The 24,870-nt window shown below is 41.2% G+C and overlaps 1 protein-coding gene across 1 annotated transcript in view; it reads right to left on the reverse strand.

Annotated features, from left to right (window-relative positions):
• The window catches only part of erap2 (endoplasmic reticulum aminopeptidase 2), a 37,000-nt gene that overhangs the window by 7,756 nt on the left and 4,374 nt on the right, over positions 1 to 24,870 (reverse strand). The window contains exons 2-18 of the mRNA XM_061906377.1: positions 18,728 to 19,010; positions 18,463 to 18,649; positions 18,228 to 18,397; positions 15,261 to 15,399; positions 15,053 to 15,187; positions 14,856 to 14,976; positions 14,626 to 14,780; positions 9,922 to 10,035; positions 9,705 to 9,836; positions 7,622 to 7,753; positions 5,598 to 5,666; positions 5,364 to 5,539; positions 5,203 to 5,282; positions 3,506 to 3,689; positions 2,575 to 2,731; positions 2,328 to 2,512; positions 2,083 to 2,244 (exon numbers count right to left, since the gene is read on the reverse strand). Coding sequence (XP_061762361.1) covers positions 2,083 to 2,244; positions 2,328 to 2,512; positions 2,575 to 2,731; positions 3,506 to 3,689; positions 5,203 to 5,282; positions 5,364 to 5,539; positions 5,598 to 5,666; positions 7,622 to 7,753; positions 9,705 to 9,836; positions 9,922 to 10,035; positions 14,626 to 14,780; positions 14,856 to 14,976; positions 15,053 to 15,187; positions 15,261 to 15,399; positions 18,228 to 18,397; positions 18,463 to 18,649; positions 18,728 to 18,891 — 2,462 coding nt within the window. The 5' untranslated portion in view covers positions 18,892 to 19,010. The remainder of the gene's footprint in view (positions 1 to 2,082; positions 2,245 to 2,327; positions 2,513 to 2,574; positions 2,732 to 3,505; positions 3,690 to 5,202; positions 5,283 to 5,363; positions 5,540 to 5,597; positions 5,667 to 7,621; positions 7,754 to 9,704; positions 9,837 to 9,921; positions 10,036 to 14,625; positions 14,781 to 14,855; positions 14,977 to 15,052; positions 15,188 to 15,260; positions 15,400 to 18,227; positions 18,398 to 18,462; positions 18,650 to 18,727; positions 19,011 to 24,870) is intronic.

Below are 24,870 nucleotides of genomic sequence, written 5' to 3' on the forward strand. Positions count from 1 at the left end.
GCACAAATACGCTTTTATATTGGTGATGAACCTGTCCTCATGGCCACATCTTTTATTCCACTGTCATGTGAAAACGTTGACACATGTTTTCTGGTCTAGTCTGCGATGGACCTTTTTTCCTAGGCTTTGAACCCTGTGGCTTATAAAACAGTGCATCTTAACGGCCATAAAGATTTGTGTTCAATAGTTTTCTTTAGACACAAGCAGGGACACTGAAATGCTGTGTTATTTTTTGTGCTATTGCGTCATCTTTTGGACTGCAGGCGGTGCGGGTTGAAAATGTACTTCCTGTTTTAATGCCTTGAGCCTTAAGAAAAAACGTCCACAGTGTTTCTGCTCCAAAGGATTTCTTAATTCATCACTCCATGAAACGTCTGTAAGTTTTTCAATTCAACTAAAGCAATTCATACTTACTAAACCGCCCCATGTGTAATGTCTGTAGGACTGTATTCATGCATATTTGTACGTGCTTTCGTAAGGTAATAAAGCTAGCATTGTAAGCATGAGCTAATACGCTAACATAACACATTTACGAGTGTCTATGTCAGTATTATTAACTTACAAAGGCATTTTTTTTGTATTGTGTCAGTTTCACAAATTCCTCAGTAAATTCACAAAAACATCACCGTGGACTTATTGAGTCTGTTTTGCTGATCGGAGTGCTAGCTTCAGCAGCCAGTTAAAGGTAAGTTAAAGTTATAGTACCACTGATAGTCACACACACACTAGGTGTGGTGAAATTACTCTCTGCATCCGACCCATCCCCTTGTTCCACCCCCTGGGAGGTGAGAAGAGCAATGAGCAGCAGCGGTGGCCGCGCTCGGGAATAAATTGGGTGATTTAACCCCCAATTCCAACCCTTGACGCTGAGTGCCAAGGAGGGAGGTAATGGGTCCCATTTTCATAGCCTTTGGTATGACTCGGCCGGGGTTTGAATTCACGACCTACCGCTCTTAGGGTGGGCACTAACCACTAGGTGGGTACATGACGATGACCTCTGTTTTGTTTGATTAGCCGTTTTACAGGCACCGTTTGGAAACAATTAAGGCAGGGGTCGGGAACCTTTTTGGCTGAGAGCCATGAAAGCCACATTTTTTAAAGTGTACTACCGTGAGAGCCGTATCATATGTTTTAACACTGAATACAACTAAATGCATGCATTTTTTAAGTAAGACCTACATTTTTAGAGTATAAGTCTTATATTTTATATCTTTTTCTTTCTGAAGCTAACCAATAATAAATAAAATATTTCTTTGGCAACACTAAATTTGGCCTAGTGTGTGAATGTGAGTGTGAATGTCGTCTGTCTATCTGTGTTGGCCCTGTGATGAGGTGGCGACTTGTCCAGGGTGTATGCTGCCTTCTGCCCAAATGCAGCTAAGATAGGCTCCAGCAACCCCCGCGACCCCAAAAGGGACAAGCGGTAGAGAATAGATGGATGGACTTCTTACCATTGATGTAACTTATTGAACAGGTGCGGTTGAAAACGGATGGCTGGATTAAAATGCATAAGAATGTTTTATATGTTAAACGTTATTTTTAACACCGATTACTGTCGGAATTACTCATTACTAATCGTGTTAAGTAATGTCAGCTCAGATGTATTTGAGAGCCAGATGCAGTCATCAAAAGAGCCACATCTGGCTCTAGAGCCATAGGTTCCCTACCCCTGAATTAAGGTAAAATAATTAAACATTCTAAATGGAAAAAAAAAAAAAAATTCAAAAATTTAGGGGATGTGGCTTAATGTACCGGTGAACTCGATAGTCCGGAAAATAGGCCGAGTAAAAATGTTCAGGTCAGTAAGTATGTTTGTCTTAATGTTTCTTGTTTTGTATTACTTATTGAGAGTAATAAATCTTTTTCCAACATCTTCATTTCTTTCACACAGGAAGTGAACTGAATGTAAACATGTAAAAGTTACGGTGAGAATATACTATGAGTAAAAGACACGGTCTTCCTATTCCTTTTCAGACATGTTGAATGGTCCAAATGTAACCACATGATGTCTCTTAATGTAACCTGTCAAACATGTTTGAAACAAAACCAGTCCTAACCACAGGTGGGTAGAAGAGAACGTACCTGTATAACTTGCTTGTGTCTCTGCTGGAAGTCAAAGCAAACAGAATCTTGTTTTTCTGTGCTGCCGACTGCGAGGTCTCGTACATGTGCAAGAGTGAGGCCCACCCGTGGTCGTCCTGAGCACCAATTGCATACACTGTATCGGTTACATCAGTGGGGACTCTAGAGTTGACACAATTAAAGAACGCTTGGGATTTATAGTAGAAATTCTCCATGATGAGGTATAGACTGATAGATGGACACACTTGAGAGATCCATTGGACTGAAGCCAGTCTTCGAAACGCCGACGTGCCCCTTCCACACATGGTGGGTCGTCCAGATGGCACGCCAAGGACAGCACCTCTGACCTCAAACGCCGAGTCGACATGGAGCCCTCGTCGCTCCATGTCTGCTGGTCGATGACGCCGCGGAAAAAGTGGAGAATGTGCATCTACGGAGAACCAGAGTTACTCACACATTTTAAACAGCCACCTTATGTTCTGGGCTTCCTACCCTAAACCTGTGCAGCAGTTCCACATCGCCCCGTTTCTCATTCACACGATAAAAAAATTCCAGGTAGCCGAGTCCTTGCAGAAGAGGTACTGTATGTGTCTCCACTTGCAGATAACCAATCAAATCCAAGGCCTTATTAAGTGGAAGATAACCTGCCCTTTAAAACACAAACAAAAATAATATTTTTGGTCAGTATTAATCACTTTCATGTCGACACCATAGAGAATAAGCTTCCTCTTTTTCTCTATCTTCTTGTTATGGGACATTCATCTTTGGCTGTTGCCATTTCAAATATATCCATCCATACATTTTCTACCGCTTATTCCCTTTGGGGTTGCGGGGGGCGCTGGTGCCTATCTCAGCTACAATCGGGCGGAAGGCGGAGTACACCCTGGACAAGTCGCCACATCATTGCAGATTTCTCATATAAAGTAAAGTAAAGTTCTTACTTATATATGTCAGTAAACTCGCCATGAAAGCGGTAAAATATACCGGTAAAGTGAGTTTATATTATTCAGCCAAGGAACTTTGATCATTAGAGAGTTCTGGTCTGACGGTTATTCACGGTACACCCAGTAGAAGTAGTAAGCACTAAGAAACACGTGTACAGAGCTAACAAAGGCAGAGAGGTGGAGAATTTTGTGAGCGGCGTGAGAGGGAAAATTTAGTCGTTAGATGTATATGTATATATATATATATATATATATATAAAATGTAAGTGACACATGTCCAAATAAATATGATCTAAGTTCTCAATAGTAATTTAATTCAGGGGTGTCGTGGCAATTTGTAACTCTCAGAGGGGTAATGACTCATGACAGAAAAAATCTGAGAAGCCCAGATCCAGACAAACAACCCCAAACTTGAGCAACTGTGTTTGTTTGCTAATACAGACACAACGCAATATATAAGGTAAATATTGTAGTCTTACGTGACCAGTTGAAATGCATTGTGGATCAAATGAGTTCGGTCTTTGTAGCTCAGAGCAGTGTGGTTATCCCTCAGCAGCTTTGTGAGCGCCTCCCATCCGCCATCCTCATAATGAACCACATAGTAGCCCGTCATGTCCGCGTTCACCTTCACCCAGCTGACCTCCTCTCCTACGTAGACGCTGTCTGAGATGATACAAACACGAACCAAATAATGAAAAAAAGACACTACGGGGTTCGGACATTGTGGTCTGCAGCTCAAAACAAACCTTACTCTTGATTTTATTTGTATTTAATAATGTTTTTGTAGTCTACTTAACAGTTTAGATCCTGGTTAAATGATATAAAAGCATGTGTTAATCACAACTATTATTATTTATTTAAACTGTAGGCTTAGGTCAGGATGATTGAAAAAATAACAACGAACCAAATATACTGCATTAAGAAGGGACTTAACAACTGACGAAAGATAAATATAAGTACAATTACTTTATGTTGTGCTAAAATTAAAAAAACTAAATATTTCTACTGAGTCCAAGTGTTCATCATGGTGGTCAAGTCTAAGTGTTCTCCTGCAAATAGGTACTGTGGGACATAACAAGTTACAAGTTTGTAAACCAAGAAGATGGAAGTCAGCAAGTTTTACTCACCAAAATCCACCGAAAGTATCAATTGGCATTTCATGCAGCCGCAATTCAAATTCAATGAATTAAATCTGAATTTAGTAGACATTCTCAATTCATTTCAAAATTTTGCACAAGCGTTCTATCTTAATGTATAAAATTTCTCACCAAAATGTACCATATTTTCCTGACTATAAGCCTCTATTTTCTTAATACGCTTTGAACCCTTCGGCTTATAAAACAGTGCGGCCAATTTATGGACTTTTCTTCACGAATGGCCATAATGTATTGTATTCAACAAATATTTTTCATAAAAAACAACACAGACATTGATAAGGTGTGTATAGTTTGTGCCATGGCGCCATGTTTTGGACAAGTTCGCTTTCTGCAGGTGCTGCTGGTTGAACGTATTTTCTTCTGCTTAATGCCTTGAACCAACAGTATAAGTGCCATTCCGTTTACTCGTCTTCCATATCGTTTTTACCTTACAGGTTCTTTATTCGTCACTTAAAGCAATGTTTATAAGTTTTACAATATATCCAAAACAACTCAAACTTACTAAATAGTGGTGTTTTTTATGCATATTTGTACTTGCTGTCGTTATGTAATCAAGCTGGCTTCGTTGGCATTAGCCAAAACGCAAACATGTTTACAAGTGTCTGTGTTAGTATTATTAACTTACAATGGCATTCTTTTTGTATTGTATCAGTAAATTCCTCAGTAAATTCACCAAAAATGTCACAGTGGAGTTATAGAGACTGTTTTGTTGATTGGCGAGCTAACTTCCGCAGCTAGTGGGTCCATGACAATGACTTCTGTTTTGATCAGCCGTTTTACTGCCCTGTTATAGACACTGTTTAGAAACAATTAAGATAAACATTTACAGATTATTTCTGTGTAAATAACTAAGTTCACAACGTTTATATCTGCACGTTAATATTTTATTTAGTAGGTACGGCTTATATACCGCTGCGCTCCATAGTTTGGAAACTACAATAGTAACACTAATTATTTCTTGCTACAAGCAACTCACCAAAGAAGTAGTGATAGTGCTAATGACACGAGGTCCTGCTCACCTGTTTGTGTTGTCATCAGGTGTTTGTGGATGGTGCTGGAAGTATCAACCTTGTAAGTCAGAGGGATATGCCACAAGTAACTGCAGAAGAAAACATGAGAGAATAAAATAAACAGTAAACAAAATTTAAAAGTCATCATCCGACCTTTACTGGATCCTCACCCGTGTTGCAGTGTCGACCAGTTCGGGTCAGAAGGCAGCGCGGTCCTCAGGAACCGGACCTGTTTGAGAAACAGACGTGGCCCGACCCTTTTCACGATGACAAGAGGGACACCTTTCTGCATAGTCCAAGTGTTCATCATGGTGGTCAAGTCTAAGTGTTCTCCTGCAAATAGGTACTGTGGGACATATCAAGTTACCAGTTTGTAAAGATGGAAGTCAGCAAGTTTTACTCACTGAGTTTTTATGCGCTTGCTCTCGGCTGTAACAGTGCTTTCCTGAGGCAAAATCCTCCTCTGAGCATGTCTGAGAAAAGAAATATTCAATAGATACGAATGTACAATACAAATGAAGTACAGTTGAACCTCGATTTACGAACGCTTCCAATTGCGACTTTTTCAGTTTACCAACGTTTACATCGCGCCAAATGTGCTTCTGTGTGCGAATCATGTTACAGTGTATGAGCGCTTCGTTCATTTTGAATGCCTCTTGAAGCCACTGGGAGCTGCTTTTTGATGACATCACTTCTTGTACACGGGTGCACGGCCGTTTTGAAGAAAAGGTGCCCAACGTCACATCCTGTTTACATCCCGTACACACCGGCGCAGCCTTTTCAAAGAGCTTCGACGGCGAGCGGCACTTCTGACTTGCTTATTTCCACAATTGACGTACCTTGAGCTTTGTCAGTCTGTCTTAGAAATCACTTTGTGTGATTAGAAACGCTTTAAATGGTTGCAAACTCTCACAGTCTTGCTGTATAGCTTCGGGCTGATAGAAAACCGCTTTGAACTAGCGCTTTAGCAACTTAGCCTACAGCTAGCGGCACCTTTAGTTCAAGGATTTTTTAGCGCATAAACGGAACTTTTGTATGTTTGTTAACATTTAAGCTTGCTGCAATGTGTTGTTTTGATGAAAAAGAGATTGTTGAGCCATCTTGTTTTGTTGGTTTGATATACTATTTATACAGTGTACTGTATATATCAAAGGCGGGCCGTGCGTTTCCCACCAAGGCCTTCAGTGATGTCTGATTTCAAGGATTACCTTTCAAAAGACCATCATTTATGTCACCTCATGACCATTGCTGGATAAATACTATACAGAAACACATTTACGCACTACTTCGTATTGAAACACCTCAACAACGGACAAAACGGTTATTTTCTGGTGCATTTAAAATCAATGAACCCGCATCAGCAATTAAAATATATCTTACAGAATTGTGGTACTGTCAAAATTAAAATAACAAAAAACATTATATTTGAACTCTTTATAGCACCCATTCGACGCCATATAAGCCAGTGGTACCGCTCGTAGTCCGTTGATTCAAGTGGAAATGACGGGCATTTCTTCATTTCATCGCCCACATTTTCTCACAAGATGTAGTTTTTCTTTAAATATCATTCTTAAAAATGGCCTTGCAAATATATATCTGCCACTTAATCAACGTTTTGTTCTCCTTCTTTGTGGGTCAACACTTCCTCCTTCCTGATAATTTGCAACTTGTGATTGGATACTCACTCTGAAGTGACAAGTATCCAATTACAGTCTCGTTAACATCACGCTACCTAGTTAGGCTATTGTCAACAACTTGTGATCTGATTAGCTATCACAACTGTCTATCAACTGTATGTGTTCTCAAATTCATGCGCTAACAGTCCCAGTGAGTATCCAATCACAGGACACGTAATTGTCAAGTTCAACGTGAGGCCAGCTAGAAGGCCTTACTGACAACAACTTGCGATCTGATTGGCTATCGCAATTATCTATCAACTGTATGTCCGTGTTCACTTACAGTGCACAGACGCCTGCATTGTTGATTCTGAGGGCCCTGGGCAGATCCGTACAGCATGGCAACATAAGCTATCTTAATTCTGATTGGATTAAAACAAAAATTAAAAACAACAGCACTGGAAGGAGCGTAATATGACATGAAAAGAATATGAAATACTTTTAGATATTTAGGGAAAGTAAATAGAAAATTACATTTATCTTTAATTATGATCATGATTTCTGGTTATGTTAGGCCAGCTGGCCCTGACGACACGCCACTGGTATATATACACATTATAGTGTCTTCAAAGTGTGCTGTTTTTGTTTTTTACTTGAATAGAAAATTTTGTCGAGACTACAACCAATTATTGATGTTTACGTTGTTTTTTGGGAGAACTCACTACACACACTTTTTGGTTTACGATCCATGTTCAAGAACCAGTTAAATTCGTAAATCGAGGTTCCACTGAAGTGTTTTTTTGTGTTCATACGTTGGTCAGACTGTCCCACAGGTCTTGATTTTGTGCATTTCTGTAGCTGTACTTGCGGAGGTATCGCACTAACCCACTTTGGAACACCTCTTCTGATAGAAAGTGGCGAAGCATATGCAGGATACATGCTCCCTATTGGTAGAAAGAGGGAAAAGTTTGCGTTATTGTGAATGAAGCAGATAAAAACATTGCAATTTCTAGGGATGTTCCAATCGGGGTTGTATGTTGCCGATTCTTGAACCTCCATATGTGGGATCGGCCAATACCAATAACGATCACGTATATTTACCCATATCAACACAACATTAACACTACTTCCTTATTGTCTTTTATTAAATACAATGGATTGAGCAAAACTCAGTCAATAATACACAATAACTATACAAAAACTGCTATATACATCTCATTTATATCCTTTGATTTTTACTCTCAGAGTCCTCCTGTGTCCAGGGAATGATTCCCTGAGTTACTTCGATAGGAGAGCTCAAGTCTGAGAGCCTGGTGCAGGATCCAAAGTATGAATCCTCTGAAAGAGGGGACACACCCAGACAAAAATGGTTTTGTTCTATTGTGGTACAAAACAACAGCTGGCCTCTGCCAGCACAACATTTAGGATTGAATCACACTCGTTATCATTTCATTCAGTATCAATGGTCAAGGAGCTTGCACCTGCAGCCAATAATGCCTTTTTCCTGTTATTTGTTAGAAGTTAAATTATTGAATATCTTAGGAAGTGTTGAAAGGACAGCATTTTATGTGGGTATACATTGTATGTGGTAGATACATACGACATTGTATGTGAAGGATACATAAGACATTGTATGTGGTGGATACGTACAAATTGTATGCGGTGTACACATACCGCATTGTATGTGGTTGATTATATGTGGTGGATACACACGACATTGTATGTGGTGGATACGTACAAATTGTATGCGGTGTACACACATGGCATCGTATGTGGTGAATACGTACAAATTGTATGCGGTGTACACACACGGCATTGTATGTGGTGGATACACAGGACATTATATGTGGTGGATACACACAACATTGTATGTGGTGGATATGGTGGATACATACGACATTGTATGTGGTGGCTACATACAACAGTGTATATGATGAATACATACAACATTGTTTGTGGTGGATACATACAACATTGTATGTGGTGGATACATAAGACATTGTATCCGGTGGATACATACGACATTGTATGTGGTAGATACATACAACATTGTATGTGGTGGATACATAAGACATTGTACCCGGTGGATACATATGACATTGTATGTGGTGGATACATACAACATTGTATATGATGAATACATACATCATTGTTTGTGGTGGATACATACAACATTGTGGGCGGCATAGCTCGGTTGAAAGAGTGGCCGTTCCAGCAATTTGAGGGTTGCAGGTTCGATTCCCGCTTCCGCCATCCTAGTCACTGCCGTTGTGTCCTTGGGCAAGACACTTTACCCACCTGCTCCCAGTGCCACCCACACTGGTTTAAATGTAACTTAGATATTGGGTTTCACTATGTCAAGCGCTTTGAGTCACTTGAGAAAAGCGCTATATAAATATAATTCAATTCACTTCACTATGTGGTGGATACATAAGACATTGTATCCGGTGGATACATACGACATTGTATGTGGTGGATACATACAACATTGTATATGATGAATACATACAACATTGTTTGTGGTGGATACATACAACATTGTATGTGGTGGATACATAAGACATTGTATCCGGTGGATTCATACGACATTGTAAATTATGTGGTGTATACATACAACATTGTATGTTGTGGATACATACAATTTTGCATGTTTACATTACATAGATGCTTACACTGATCCGTATTATCTGTCCAGAATATGTACATTTTTGTCCTAAAAAAATATTGAACAGTATCGTTGGAAGTGTTTTACAGTTATTGTCTCAAAAAAGAGCTTACCTGTCCTGTATTAAATGGATATTCTGTTTTTGTCAGACTGTCTATAATAAAGACCTAGCATTTTCACAAGTATTCAGGACATATTTATGGAAAAAGCATGAAAGACTGAAATCATACTTTGTCATAGGAGACAGTGTCAAACATCTCGTTGATGTGAGTAGGGCTCTCTGCCGGACTGGATATGGGCCGAGAAGAGTTCAGCGAATCATGACCGAATGCAGCAAAACATGTGTGCAGTAGATATTCCTCCTGCGAGAACGTGGACCAAGGAAGGGTCAGCCTCACAGTGGTAATTATTATCAAACATTCACCGGATCATCCGATTAGCACATACCACTTGGAGTTCAGGGTAAGTAGCCTCAACTGCAATGTACTCCATGTATCTGGCAAACCCTTCATTCAACCAGATATCATTCCACCACTTCATAGTCACCAAGTTACCGAACCACTGCAAGAAAATGACATTTGCACAGTAATGTAATTCAGGGTCGAAATGTTTAACCTAAAGCAATCTGAAGTGTCTCGACCAAGTGATACAGTATGGTTCAGTTCTGTTTGGAATGGATTGTCGACCAGAGTTATGTAGAGAGGAAAGAAAAATACTACAGTGGACTTAGCTGAAATTCAATTTTAAACATCAACTGACCGACAACATTCAATCCCTCCAGGATTTTTCTGTCCTTTTTTGTGATTGTGAGACCTAAAATGCCAGAATTGGCAGCAACTTTTTCATAAAGTTTTGGCAAAAACTGCAATATTTTGAGGCTTACTTTTTCCAATAACATTGAATCAACTTGTACTTTTATGAATGTGTTATCAATGTTTAAGTGTTTCTTGTAACCCTACCTAAAAAAGCTTTCTACAAAAAAGGGAAAACAAATATCATATGTATTTATGTTTTTACTAATTTTTAGAAAGTATTTAAAAATAGACACGAGATAGCAGAAAAAGCAAATACTTAGAGCTCACTGTGAAATTACTGTACTGTTTTAATAATAGTTATTAAATAAACACCAACAAAGGCTACCTTATTGTATGCTCTGTTGTCCATAAATTGCAGACATTCTCTGCGTATGAGTGGTCCTTAATATTATTTGTATATTTAGTAATTATAATATAATAATGTAATTATATTTCAACACTTTAAGAGCATTTGTGAACTGTTAAGATTAATCTATAGCGGTGGTTTTTTGTTAGAAAATGAGAGACAATGATAGATTTGTCATGATCCCGCATGACAGTTTTGACTTTGCTCGTGATTTTCCTGCGTTTTGTTATCATTTCCTGTTCCGGTGCCCCTATGAGGGTCCTATTTTGCTGCACCTTCACCTTCTCTTCAGTTTTCTGCCAGCACACCTGTTTTCTATTGGTTAATCTCAGAGGTGGGTAGTAACGCGCTACACTTACTCCGTTACATCTATTTGAGTAACTTTTGGGATAAATTGTACTTCTAAGAGTAGTTTTAATGCAACATACTTTTACTTGAGTACTTTTATAGAGAAGAAACGCTACTTTTACTCCGCTCCATTTTCTACATTCAGCTTGCTAATCGCTACTGATTTTTATCGATATGTTAATACACGTTTTTTTTGTTTTCGTTGTCGGACATACCTTCAAAGTAGAGAATATATCGCATGCCTGCGTTTCACCAATCAAATGCAGTCACTGGTGACGTTTGACTCCGTTTCACCAATCAAATACAGTCACTGGTGACGTCTGACTCCGTTTCACCAATCAAACAGAGCCAACCCAAAAAGTTTTAGCGGGAAAATAACAACAACAATGGCAGAGACGACAAAAAACGCAAACACCCCTGGCCTCACATACAATCGATGTTCACGCTTCAGACAACCAAAAAAAACAGTTATGTAGGGCGTTGTCATATGTGTCTCCCCAAACAAGTGGACATTTCAGCTTTTGAGGAAGCACATCGCGGTAAGTAACATTAGTAGATATTTTGGCTGTCACCGCGGGCTAATGTTAGCTTCCCTGCTATGAATCACTGTCAAATGTACGTAGTTTGGGTATAATTTATTAACGTACTGCAGCCTCATAGACAGACAGAGACACACACACTCACGCATGCATACAAACACCAATCAGAAGTGCACAGTGTGTTCCCAGGTGCAGCCCACACCTATCAGACTTTATGATTTGCGTAAAGGCTAACTTGTTATTTTCCTTTGTAAATCTCTGCCTACTGAGCCTATGGTGCTGTTACGTTATTGTGGCTCAATTTGCCTTAATTGTTTTTATTTTAATGTATTATTACTTAATATATTTTAATATAATATCATATACGTATATATACATATATATATTTTTTTTTTATATATTTTTTTCCTTTGGGGATTATTAAAGTATTTCTGATTCTGATATATTAATGTTTTAGTTGCTTAAGAGATATTCCTGGCTCTGAATTTGTTCATTGCTATTCTTATGTTTTTGTGCATTATTTGTTGCCGTCATCATTAAACGAACAGGTTACTCATCAGTTACTCAGTAATTGAGTAGCTTTTTCACAACATACATTTACTTTTACTCAAGTAAATATTGGGTGACTACTCCTTACTTTTACTTGAGTAATAAATCTCTAAAGTAACAGTACTCTTACTTGAGTACAATTTCTGGCTACTCTACCCACCACTGGTTAATCTGGCCTACAGAGAACATAACAGGATTATCACCCCCCGTCAACATCTCTGACATGTAAATGCTGCCTCTCTGCAGCATTACAAATATTTCTCTTTCTTTTTTAATTCCATTACCCTGAATAAACACAAAATAAATAAACATAAAAATATATTTCATCTAGGATTTAAATTATCACATACCACATTAACATGAAGGCTTAAATTTAAGGAATAACCTGGAAGTAGCTATGAGCGACAAGCAGGAGTACGGCAATCGGGCTGTTTGATCAATGAAGAGTCTATATATTGTTACAGTTTACTGTTTCTGCTTGGTCTACACAAGAAATAAACACAAGTTTTGATTAAACAGTTGATGTGGCCATTGGAGCGCGGCTCAGAGAAAAAGATCGATTGCTAAAAATTATGCTTGTCGGCTAGAATGTGCTTGGAAAGCTTGACAAAGTTGAGAGGTTCCACGTAATTTTCGGTGATTGATTGAATTTGCATGAATTGGCCCGATCGCAACATCACCAAATCTTGGAGGGACTAAATACCCCAAAAAAGACTGAGTGTAAAGTGATATAAGTTGGTATCACTGTAAGTCTGTACCATATTGAAGCAGGAGGAATATCTAAAGGGCGTACATTTATCCATGAAAATATGGAAAAGCTGCTGATGCTGTGTTGGCCAGAGAAGCAGCCGGAAGGAGATATCGTAGAAGTCCACTTTTCAAGGTAAATATTGTCCAGTATAAAATTACTATTTGTTAGTAGTAAATTCTATTGCAAAACTTTTTGACCCGGGGGGCGCATTGGGTTAAAACATTTGGCCAGGGGCCGGGCGATAATGTGTGTATATATATATGTATACTGTGGGGCAAAAAAGTATATTTAGTCAGCCACCGAATGTGCAAGTTCTCCCACTAAAAATGATGACAGAGGTCTGTAATTTTCATCATTGGTACACTTCAACTGTGAGAGACAGAATGTGAAAAAAAAATCCAGGAATTCACATTGTAGGAATTTTAACGAACTTATTTGTAAATTATGGTGGAAAATAAGTATTTGGTCAACCATTCAAAGCTCTCACTGAAGGAAGGAGGTTTTGGCTCAAAATCTCACGATACATGGCCCCATTCATTCTTTACTTAACACGGATCAATCGTCCTGTCCCCTTAGAGGAAAAACAGCCCCAAAGCATGATGTTTCCACCCCTGTGCTTCATAGTAGGTATGGTGTTCTTGGGAGAAAACTCAGTATTCTTCTTCCTCCAAACACGATGAGTTGAGTTTATACCAAAAAGTTCTATTTTGGTTTCATCTGACCACATGACATTCTCCTAATCCTCTGTTGTATCATCCATGTATCCATTTTGGTATAAACTCAACTCGTCGTGTTTGGAGGAAGAAGAATACTGAGTTGCATCCCAAGAACACCATACCTACTGTGAAGCACAGGGGTGGAAACATCATGCTTTGGGGCTGTTTTTCTGCTAAGGGGACATGACGATTGATCCGTGTTAAGAAAAGAATGAATGGGGCCATGTATCGTGAGATTTTGAGCCAAAGCCTCCTTCCATCAGTGAGAGCTTTGAATGGTTGACCAAATACTTATTTTCCACCATAATTTACAAATAAATTATTTAAAATTCCTACAATATGAATTCCTGGATTTTGTTTTCACATTCTGTCTCTCATATTTGAAGTGTACCTATGATGAAAATTACAGACCTCTGTCATCATTTTAAGTGGGACAACTTGTACAATCGGTGGCTGACTAAATACTTGTTTGGCCCACTGTATACGTCCACTGATGTTTAAAAACTTGACACTCTGAGTCTATTTAAGTCTCCCCAACGATTTTGCCATTTTGTTTCCCCTCGTGCACTAATTGGCTGAAGGAGTGCGCACTTGCCAGTTTGCGTTACCGACGGGAAAATGCATTTTTAGACAATATCATTTGCCTGAGCGGCTCGGAGACTCCGAAAGTAACAAGTTGTAGAAAATGGATTAATGAATTGGCTAGAAAAGACAGATTAAAATAATAATAATAAAAAAATATAGATATTTTGTTTTCTTGAGACTATTCACGGGCCGGATTTAGGACGCTGGCTGGCCGTAGTATGGGAATCCCCGTTCTATTGTATTGTTTGTCATACAGTATTCCTTAAAAAAAGTTTTTCTCTTTAAAAGGCATGTTACATGTTAAATCTGTGCTGTCTTGTGGGCCAAGCACCAATTAAATGGATTTTTAATTAATTGTATTGAGCGACGTTGATTTGAAATACAAATGTTTAGAGTAAAGAGCTCAGTCACAGAACCAATTAAGCTTGTAAGTTGAGCTATTTGAAAATGCAACCAGGCCATACCGCTTGGTGGGGACAAAGCTTAATTAACACACTCCAACCTGGTGGGCAAGCTCATGCCCAATCACCATGGTAACCCACAGTTTGTCAGAAACAGATGACACAAGAGGATCATAAAGCAAGCTGATCTCTCTGTAGGTGGTCAAGCCCCAGTTTTCCATGGCGCCGGATTGAAAGTCTGGAATGGCGATCAAATCTTAACAAGAAAAGAAAAAGTGTGTAAACATGTGGTTGGATTTGTTTTGGTTACAATAATTTTAAAAAGGTTTACCCTGCTTAGGGAGGGGATAAAATATGTTGAAATACTCCTCATAGAAGTCAAGCATTTTCACAGCAACTTCCAAGGCATAGTGAGTCTGGGACCATTTTTCCGGATCAGCATAGATGGACACCTACAGTATGACAATGAAGCAATGCATTAAATATCTCTATATTTTCCGAGAAGACTATTTTGTAGAAGCCAAATACCTGCACCCCAGAAGATGTTGTTGCAGTAACGGATTTAAAATCGCAGACGACAAACGCTACAAGGTACGTGCTCATCTTGACGCTTGCAGAATACTGGTCCTCCAGCAGGCCACTGTCGACTTCGACTGTCTTGACCTAAGACGAGCAGACTTGGTTGGCATTTTTTAACATTCAGACGACCAGGTGGTGGAAGCGATATTGCACGTACTATCGGCATGTTGGACAAAGAAATGTACTCAGGGCTCCTTCTGATCCGCACCGAGAAGTTGGCTTTGAAGCTCGGCTCGTCAAAGCAAGGGAACGCCATCCGAGCGCTCGTAGGCTCAAAGTGAGTAGAAGCTAAGGTTCTAAAAAGAGACATAACATGTTATTTCACGGTACTGACCCTGTTATGAATGCTTGGATATGGGCTATTCCACCGAATCGGTGCCATTTGCTTCCCCTGGTAGTGCAAAATGTAGAAATACACATCAAAATGAAGCCAAGTTTCCTGCACGTAGATTTAATCATATATTTAATAAATGCAATTCAAAAGATGTTTTTAAACATGAACATTAGAAAAATAAAACCTGTTGCTCTGTCACCGCTTTCTAAAATTATATTAACTTGTAACGATTAATCAATTTGACAATTAATTAGATTCATCAATCCATCCATTTTCTAGCGCTTGTACCTTTTGAGTTAGCGGGAGGTCGCTGGAGCCTATCTCAGCTGCTTTCGGGCGGAAGGCGGGGTACATCCTGGACAAGTCGTCAACTTATCGCAGGGCCAACACAGATGGACAGACAACATTCACACTCACGTTCACACACTAGGGCCAATTTAGTGTTGCCAATCAACCTATCCCCAGGTGCATGTCTTTGGAGGTGGGAGGAAGCCGGAGTACCCGGAGGGAACCCACGCAGTCACGGGGGGAACATGCAAACTCCACACAGAAAGATCCCGAGCCCGGGATTGAACCCAGGACTGCTAAGTACCTTCATATTGTGGGGCAGATGCACTAACCCCTCATCCACCATGCTGTCCAAAATTAATTAGATTTGTGCTCCAATTTATCTTATTTTGCTTTGAAAAATAGGTTTTGCATAATAGGATCCTAACTTAAGAGGTGTGTGGCGATAAGAAAAAAAAAATCCTTGAAAATAACATTAGAAAGTTCAAATACAATCTCTAATCTTCTTTAAAAAAATAACTATGCTCAATTATTTAACTAACAAAAACACAAAACAACAAAATGTGAAATAAAGTGCACTGGTTTAAGAGAACGTGTTAAAGGTCAGCATCAACATGAATAAATTGATCTTTAACAATGTTGTTTATATAGGTTAACATTATTTTAGGACACACACACAAAGATGTTAGCCAGGATGTGTTCTGAAAATTACCTTTAAAAAGTCATTAATTACAATTACTTGTTAATTTACCCAAAACATCATTGAATTACTAACGGAATTACTCTTCAAAAATGTGATTAGTTAGTAGGGAAGTTAATGTTTTACTTAAAAAAATTAATTTCAAATATCTGGCATAACGCATTTAAGATAAGTTTCAGTGTCTGTGTGTGCCTTTTAAAAGGCGGGGCCTGTTGCCTAGTGACATGTGAGCCAGCTAGTTCACTAGTTTGTCACTTCTATCATTGATTTGTTGCTCAATATTCCCTGCGACCCTCGTAGTTACGAGCGCCCAGTGCAGTTTGTGTCAAGTAAAGGCAACTGAGATCTAGTTTAATCCTGGTTGTGTGTGTGAGCTCGGAGAAGTAACCCCACTGCTCTGCATGGACATGCAGGTGGGATGGAGTGGTCAATCATTTGGTTATGGTTTAAATTGATTTCAAACATGCTACACGGATTGACGAAAATTCTACTCTAGTTTTGGATGGATTTGCTATTGGACCAAAAAAAATGTGGCATGTGCAAAATCCCTTTTTGCACATGCCACATTTTTATCTTTTATATTTTATAAAGTTGCATCTCTATTTTTGGGCGCATTTGCGAGTATTTTTGTCTCACTGTAAGATGTATTGTGGAATATCTGAGTGGTGGGATTGCTGCCAACAGTCTCCAGGTAATTTAATACCTATGTTTCTGTTCTACCCATCCCTCTGCAGCTATTGGACAGATACGTTGTCTTTGGTAATTGGCGAAAGGATTGAACTGAATCCTCTAAGCAAACTATTCGGTGTAGCCCCTCTGTTGTGTTCTATTGGCAAATCCAAAAATAATCTGGTGGCATTCACTACTTTGTTGGCAAGAAGACTTGGTGTGCTTAACTGGAAGGCTGCAGCACTTCCCTGCCACACCCGCTGCATTTTTGTCATGAAAAATATGTTTTTGTTAACAAGTTAAAGGTGTTCATTGATAATACAAGCATGTTTAACACATATAAATTTCTTTCTTTCATGACAACAAGAATAAAGGTTGGTGTATTACCTGATTCTAATGACTTGCGTTGATTGGAATCAGACAGTAGTGATGATAACGTCCACATTTTTAAATGGAGGAGAAAAAAAGTCCTCCTTTCTGTCCAATACCACAAGAAAGTGGTTGGTTTTTGGCATCTTATTTATCCAGGTTCCATACTCCTTTTTACACACTTTACAAGAAATACATTGGCGGCAAATTCCGTAGCTTGCTAGCTTGTGTACGCCAGCTTTCTGAGACTCTTATTTTGTTAGCGCAGGCAGGATGGAGCAGGGTTTTTATTGTGAAGACAGGAACTGTGCAATCGGTCTTTAGAATGTTGACGGCAGGTACGGCGCGAGAGTCTGTTGAAATAAAAAGTGTTTCTCGCCTTCCTGTCGGTCGTTTTTTCTTAATAATGATCTGGCAGCAGCCAAAGTCATTTCACAAGACCCTCGGGTGCCCTGAATGTCAATCAAGTGACGAAAGTGACGTCTTAGTGAATATTGATGATTGATAATTTTTAGGTCTATTTTTTCAATGCCATCTACCGGTAGCTAGCTATCGACGTAATGGGCACCCCTGGTCTAGAACTATAAAATAAGTGCCATTATTTTCAGCATTAGAGAGACCTTGTACAAAAACAAGATTTTCCAATACACATTTTGAGTAGTGCAATATGTGTATTATCGAATTTACAGTACAGCAGAATTGAAAAACAACTGAGTTCCATGCAAACGTTACCGATTCGGTAAAACGACCAATGTATTTCTCACCTCCTCTCTCCTGAACTGGTCCTGTAGGTGCTTCTGTAGAAACCATGGAAGCCTTCCACCAACTCTGCTCCAAACTCGATATACAGGAAGTAGTTCTGCCCGCTGCTGAGTACCCGGGGAGAGAAAATGCCTATCTGCTCATGGGCGGGGTTGTGCAGACACGGCAGTACCTGGAAGACAAGGAGAAGTCGGATCCACATGGACTACACTCGGACTGCTTTGTGTTCAACACTACCTGCTCAGACAGATGAGCAAGGTTCTGATCCAATATGGTCGCCTTGGAGATCTGCAGATCCTTGCTGTGTAGCACAACCCAATTTGTGTTGTTCTGGACGTCAATTTGGATGGTGACAGAGCCAGTGAAATGGAGACTGGTGAGGTTTGGGTGCACCAAGATGTGGTAGTGAAGAGGAATGATGTACCTGTAGGAAGAAAAATACTAAATAATACAGTCCTGCCATTTTCCTTTTAATGAAGGGTAAATATGGGATGGAGATTACTTTGGCAGGCGAAGGCGGCTCCAGGGGAAGGACAGATTGCCCGTCTCTAAAGGAGATTGTTCTCCATGAGGAGGGTTTGATGCCTGCTGTGAAATGATGGTGGGCTGCAGTCCAAGCACATATGCATGGAGAAGAGACAGCACTAACAGCCTCACCACGGCCATTTTGAGTGAAAAGGACAGGCTGTCAAATCCTGAACATGAGGGGGAAACGCCTTTTTAATTGGATGCCTGTAAAGGTGATGTGTCTGCTGCCAAGTCTTGTTTCTCCCGCCTTTTCAAATCTAGGAAAAAAAACAATGGTAAGAAGTAATGATTTAGAACCAGGGTGTCAGACTGATTTTCATTGAGGGCCACATCGCAGTAATGGCTGCTTTCAGCTGTCACCATATTGAACTCTAACTTACAATAATAATAATTCACCCTTATACAATATCATGCCCTAATACCATACTGTGCAATACTACCCTTCGAGTGCAAAACGTCCGACACTGATTGTTATTCATTACTTCGGTACTCTTGTCTTGTTCTGTATATTGTACAGAATTTTGTATTTCTAGTGTTTTGTATATTGTACAGGATTGCTTATTATTTCTATTGGATAGTAGTCTGTTTATTTCAATTATTAGTTTTTTCCTTTTTACCTCTTGTGTTATTCATTTCACCCCATATTTGTTCCCACTACCGCACCTTAAGTTGGAGTCTTTAATCTCGTTATATGCAAATATAATGAAAATAAAGTCCATTCTATTCTATTTCAGAGGGGCCCTTTTTCAAATTAATTTACAATATGCATGCGGGTAATAACCTGTGATTAATCATGATTAATTAAATTGCATATGCATTTTATTATTATATTTTTTCATGCATAACTTGCTCTAAAATTTTAAATAAAGATGACAAGCAGATATTTAACTATTTATTTTTATCTCACAAAAATAGTTTTGCAATATAGTATATAATATTATAATTGGGGGCAGCACGGTGCAGGAGGGGTTAGTGCATGTGCCTCACAATACGAAGGTCCTGGGTTGGGATCCTTCTGTGTGGAGTTGCGTGGGTTCCCTCCGGGTACTACGGCCTCCTCCCACCTCCAAAAACATATACCTGGGGATACGTTGATTGGCAACACTAAATTGGCCTTAGTGTGTGAATGTGAGTGTGAATGTTGTCTATCTGTGTTGGCCCTTTGAAGAGGTTGCGACTTGTCCAGGGTGTACAACGCCTTCCGTCCGATTGTAGCTGAGATAGGCACCAGCGCGCCCCGCTATCCCAAAAGGGAATTAGAGGTAGAAAATGGATGGATGGATATATATATATTAACATCCATGCATAAGTCTTCAAAGCGTTAACCACCATGTTGCTACAATAAAAAACAAACAAAGGAAAATATAAAAAGTGGTACTGTTTTTATAGTATACGATATATAGTATATGATATATATATATATATATATATATATATATATATATATATTCCTCACGCACTAATTGACTGAAAGAGCATGCACTTGCCGCTGATGATGTCAAGTTATTGATAGGAAAATGCATTTCTCGACAATATGATTTGCCTGAGCAGCTAGGAGAGTAAAATGGATTAGAAAGGACAGATTTGAACAAAATTCAAATAAAAAATAAAATAATATCATTAATTTTTTTTTTTTTAACTTGGGATTTTCCGCGGGACGGATTTTAGACGCCGGCGGGCCGTATCCAAGGGACCCCTGCTCTACAGTCTCAGTCCATCTGCAATTTTAAAGTACGAGTAGAAAGTAAAAAACAGTGTGGTTATGATTTTTTTTGTTTCAGATATGTTTGAGGAACATCATTGCATCAAATTTAAATACTGTAAAAAATGTCATCATTGTGAAGTACGGTTGCTGGGCTTTTATCAGAAAATCTACAGGCAAAATTTTCAGGGTTGTGAAAAGTGAAAAGCTTTTCCAACACGTCCTGCAGTCAGAAACATATAAAGTTGTAGTGAGTTCTCTTCCGATACGATACAGATATTGGAGCCTTGAGATACGATATCGGCCCAAAAAAAAGCTAATTTCATTGTACAAACCCCGTTTCCATATGATTTGGGAAATTGTGTTAGATGTAAATATAAATGGAAGACAATGATTTGCAAATCCTTTTCAACCCATATTCAATTGAATGCACTACAAAGACAACATATTTGATGTTCAAACTCATAAATGTTTTTTTTTGTTTGCAAATAATAATTACCTGAGAATTTCATGGCTGCAAAGCATGCCAAAGTAGTTGGGAAAGGAAAAGTTCACCACTGTGTTACATCACCTTTTCTTTTAACAACACTCAATAGACGTTTGGGAACTGAGGAAACTAATTGTTGAAGCTTTGAAAGTGGAATTCTTTCCCATTCTTGTTTTATGTAGAGCTTCAGTCGTTCAACAGTCTGAGGTCTCCGCTGACGTATTTTACGCTTCATAATGCGCCACACATTTTCCATGGGAGACAGGACTGGACTGCAGGCGGGCCAGGAAAGTACCCGCACTCTTTTACTACGAAGCCACGCTATTGTAACACGTGGCTTGGCATTGTCTTGCTGAAATAAGCAGGGGCGTCCATGATAACGTTGCTTGGATGAAAACATATGTTGCTCCAAAACCTGTATGGACCATTCAGCATTAATGGATCCTTCACATATGTGTAAGTTACCCATGCCTTGGGCACTAATACACCCCCATGCCATTAGAGATGCTAGCTTTCAAACTTTGCACCTATAACAATCCGGATGGTTATTTTCCTCCTTATTCCGGAGGACACCACGTCCACAGTTTCCAAGTATAATTTGAAATGTGGACTCTTCAGACCACAGACACTATTCCATTTTACATCAGTCCATCATAGATGATCTCGGGACCAGCAAAGCCTGTGGTGTTTCTGGGCATTGTTCATAAATGGGTTTTGCTTTGCATAGTAGAGTTTAACTTGCACTTACAGATGTAGCGACCAACTGTAGTTACTGACGGTGGTTTTATGAAGTGTTCCTGAGCCCATGTGGTGATACCCTTTACACACTAATGTTGGTTTTTGATGCAGTACCACCTGAGAGATCAAAGGTCTGTAATATCATTGCTTACGTGCAGTGATTTCTCAAGATTCTCTGAACCTTTTGATGATTTTACGGACTGTAGATGGTAAAATCCCTAAATTCCTTCCAATAGCTCTTTGAGAAATGTTGTTCTAAAACTGTTTGACGATTTGATTACAAAGTGCTGACCCTCGCCCCATCCTTGTTTGTAAATTACTTAGCATTTCATGGAAGCTGCTTTTATCTCCTCTCTGAGCTGCCACCTTACCGTGGTAGAGGAGTTTGCGTGTCCCAATGATCCTAGGAGCTATGTTGTCCAGGGGCATTAAGCCCCCTGGTAGGGTCTCCCAAGGCAAACTGGTCCTAGGTGAGGGACCAGACAAAGAGCAGCTCGAAAACCTCTATGAAAAGTAAAAACAAAGGACCCAGATTTCCCTCACCCGGACGCGGGTCACCGGGGCCCCCCTCTGGAGCCAGGCCCGGAGGTGGGGCACGATGGCGAGCGCCTGGTGGCCGGGCCTGTACCCATGGGGCCCGGCCGGGCACAGCCCGAAGAGGCAACGTGGGTCCCCCCTCCAATGGGCTCACCACCCATAGCAGGGGCCATAGAGGTCGGGTGCAATGTGAGCTGGGCGGCAGCTGAAGGCAGGACACTTGGCGGTCCGATCCTCGGCTACATAAGCTCGCTCTTGGGACGTGGAACGTCACCTCAATTGGGGGAAAGGAGCCTGAGCTAGTGCGCGAAGTAGAGAAATTCCAGCTTGATGTAGTCGGACTCACTTCGACGCACAGCAAGGGCTCTGGAACCACTTCTCTTGAAAGGGGCTGGACTCTCTTTCACTCTGGCGTGGCCGGCAGTGAGAGGCGACGGGCTGGGGTGGCAATTCTGGTTGACCCCCGGCTTAAAGCCTGCACGTTGGAGTTCAACCCAGTAGACGAAAGGGTAGCCTCCCTCCGCCTTCGGGTGGGGGGACGGGTCCTGACTGTTGTTTGCACTTACGCACCAAACAACAGTTCAGAGTACCCACCCTTTTTGGGTACACTCGAGGGAGTACTGGAGAGTGCTCCCCCGGGTGATTCCCTTGTTCTGCTGGGGGGCTTCAACGCTCATGCTGGTAACGACAGTGAAACCTGGAGAAGCGTGATTGGGAAGAATGGTCGCCCGGATCTAAACCCGAGTGGTGTTTTGTAATTGGACTTCTGTGCTCGTCACAGTTTGTCCATAACAAACACCATGTTCAAACATATGGGGGTCCATATGTGCACTTGGCACCAGGACACCCTAGGCCGCAGTTCCATGATCGACTTTGTAGTTGTGTCATCGGATTTGCGGCCTCATGTTTTGGACACTCGGGTAACGAGAGGGGCGGAGCTTTCTACCGATCACCACCTGGTGGTGAGTTGGCTGCGATGGTGGGGGAGGATGCCGGACAGACCTGGCAGGCCCAAACGCATTGTGAGGGTTTGCTGGGAACGTCTGGCAGAGTCTCCGGTCAGAGAAAGTTTCAATTCCCACCTCCGGAGGAACTTTGAACATGTCACGAGGGAGGTGCTGGACATTGAGTACGAGTGGACCATGTTTCGCACCTCTATTGTCGAGGCGGCTGATCGGAGCTGTGGCCGCAAGATAGTTGGTGCTTGTCGTGGCGGTAATCCTAGAACCCGCTGGTGGACACCAGCGGTGAGGGATGCCGTCAAGCTGAAGAAGGAGTCCTATCGGGTTCTTTTGGCTCATAGGACTCCAGAGGCAGTGGACGGGTACCGATAGGCCAAGCGGTGTGCAGCTTCAGCGGTCACAGAGGCAAAAACTCGGACATGGGAAGAGTTTGGGGAAGCCATGGAAAATGACTTCCGGATGACTTCGAAGCGATTCTGGACCACCATCCGCCGCCTCAGGAAGGGGAAGCAGTGCACTGTCAACACCGTGTATGGTGCGGATGGTGTTCTGCTGACCTCAACTGCGGATGTTGTGGATAGGTGGAAGGAATACTTTGGAGACCTCCTCAATCCCACCAACACGTCTTCCTATGAGGAAGCAGTGCCTGAGGAATCTGTGGTGGACTCTCCTATTTATGGGGCTGAGGTTGCTGAGGTAGTTAAAAAGCTCCTCGGTGGCAAGGCCCCAGGGGTGGATGAGATCCGCATTCCCTAAGGCTCTGGATGCTGTGGGGCTGTCTTGGTTGACAAGACTCTGCAGCATCGCATGGACATCGGGGGCGGTACCTCTGGATTGGCAGACCGGGGTGGTGGTCCCTCTCTTTAAGAAGGGGGACCGGAGGGTGTGTTCCAACTATCGTGGGATCACACTCCTCAGCCTTCCCGGTAAGGTTTATTCAGGTGTACTGGAAAGGAGGCTACGCCGGATAGTCGAACCTCGGATTCAGCAGGAACAGTGTGGTTTTCGTCCTGGTCGTGGAACCGTGGACCAGCTCTATACTCTCGGCAGGGTTCTTAAGGGTGCATGGGAGTTTGCCCAACCAGTCTACATGTGCTTTGTGGACTTGGAGAAGGCATTCGACCCTGTCCCTCGGGAAGTCCTGTGGGGAGTGCTCAGAGAGTATGGGGTATCGGACTGTCTTATTATGGCAGTCCGATCCCTGTACGATCAGTGTCAGAGCTTGGTCCGCATTGCTGGCAGTAAGTCGGACACGTTTCCAGTGAGGGTTGGACTCCGCCAAGGTTGCCCTTTGTCCCCGATTCTGTTCATAACTTTTATGGACAGAATTTCTAGGCGCAGTCAAGGCATTGAGGGGTTTCGGTTTGGTGGCCGCGGGATTGGGTCTCTGCTTTTTGCAGACGATGTGGTCCTGTTGGCTTCATCTGGCCGGGATCTTCAGCTCTCACTGGATCGGTTCGCAGCCGAGTGTGAAGCGGCCGGAATGAGAATCAGCACCTCTAAATCCGAGTCCATGGTTCTCTCCCGGAAAAGGGTGGAGTGCCATCTCCGGGTTGGGGAGGAGACCCTGCCCCAAGTGGAGGAGTTCAAGTACCTAGGAGTCTTGTTCACGAGTGGGGGAAGAGTGGATCGTGAGATCGACAGGCGGATCGGTGCGGCGTCTTCAGTAATGCGGACGTTGTACCGATCTG

The sequence above is a fragment of the Nerophis ophidion genome, linkage group LG07 (assembly GCF_033978795.1).
Source record: "Nerophis ophidion isolate RoL-2023_Sa linkage group LG07, RoL_Noph_v1.0, whole genome shotgun sequence".
NCBI lineage: Eukaryota > Metazoa > Chordata > Actinopteri > Syngnathiformes > Syngnathidae > Nerophis > Nerophis ophidion.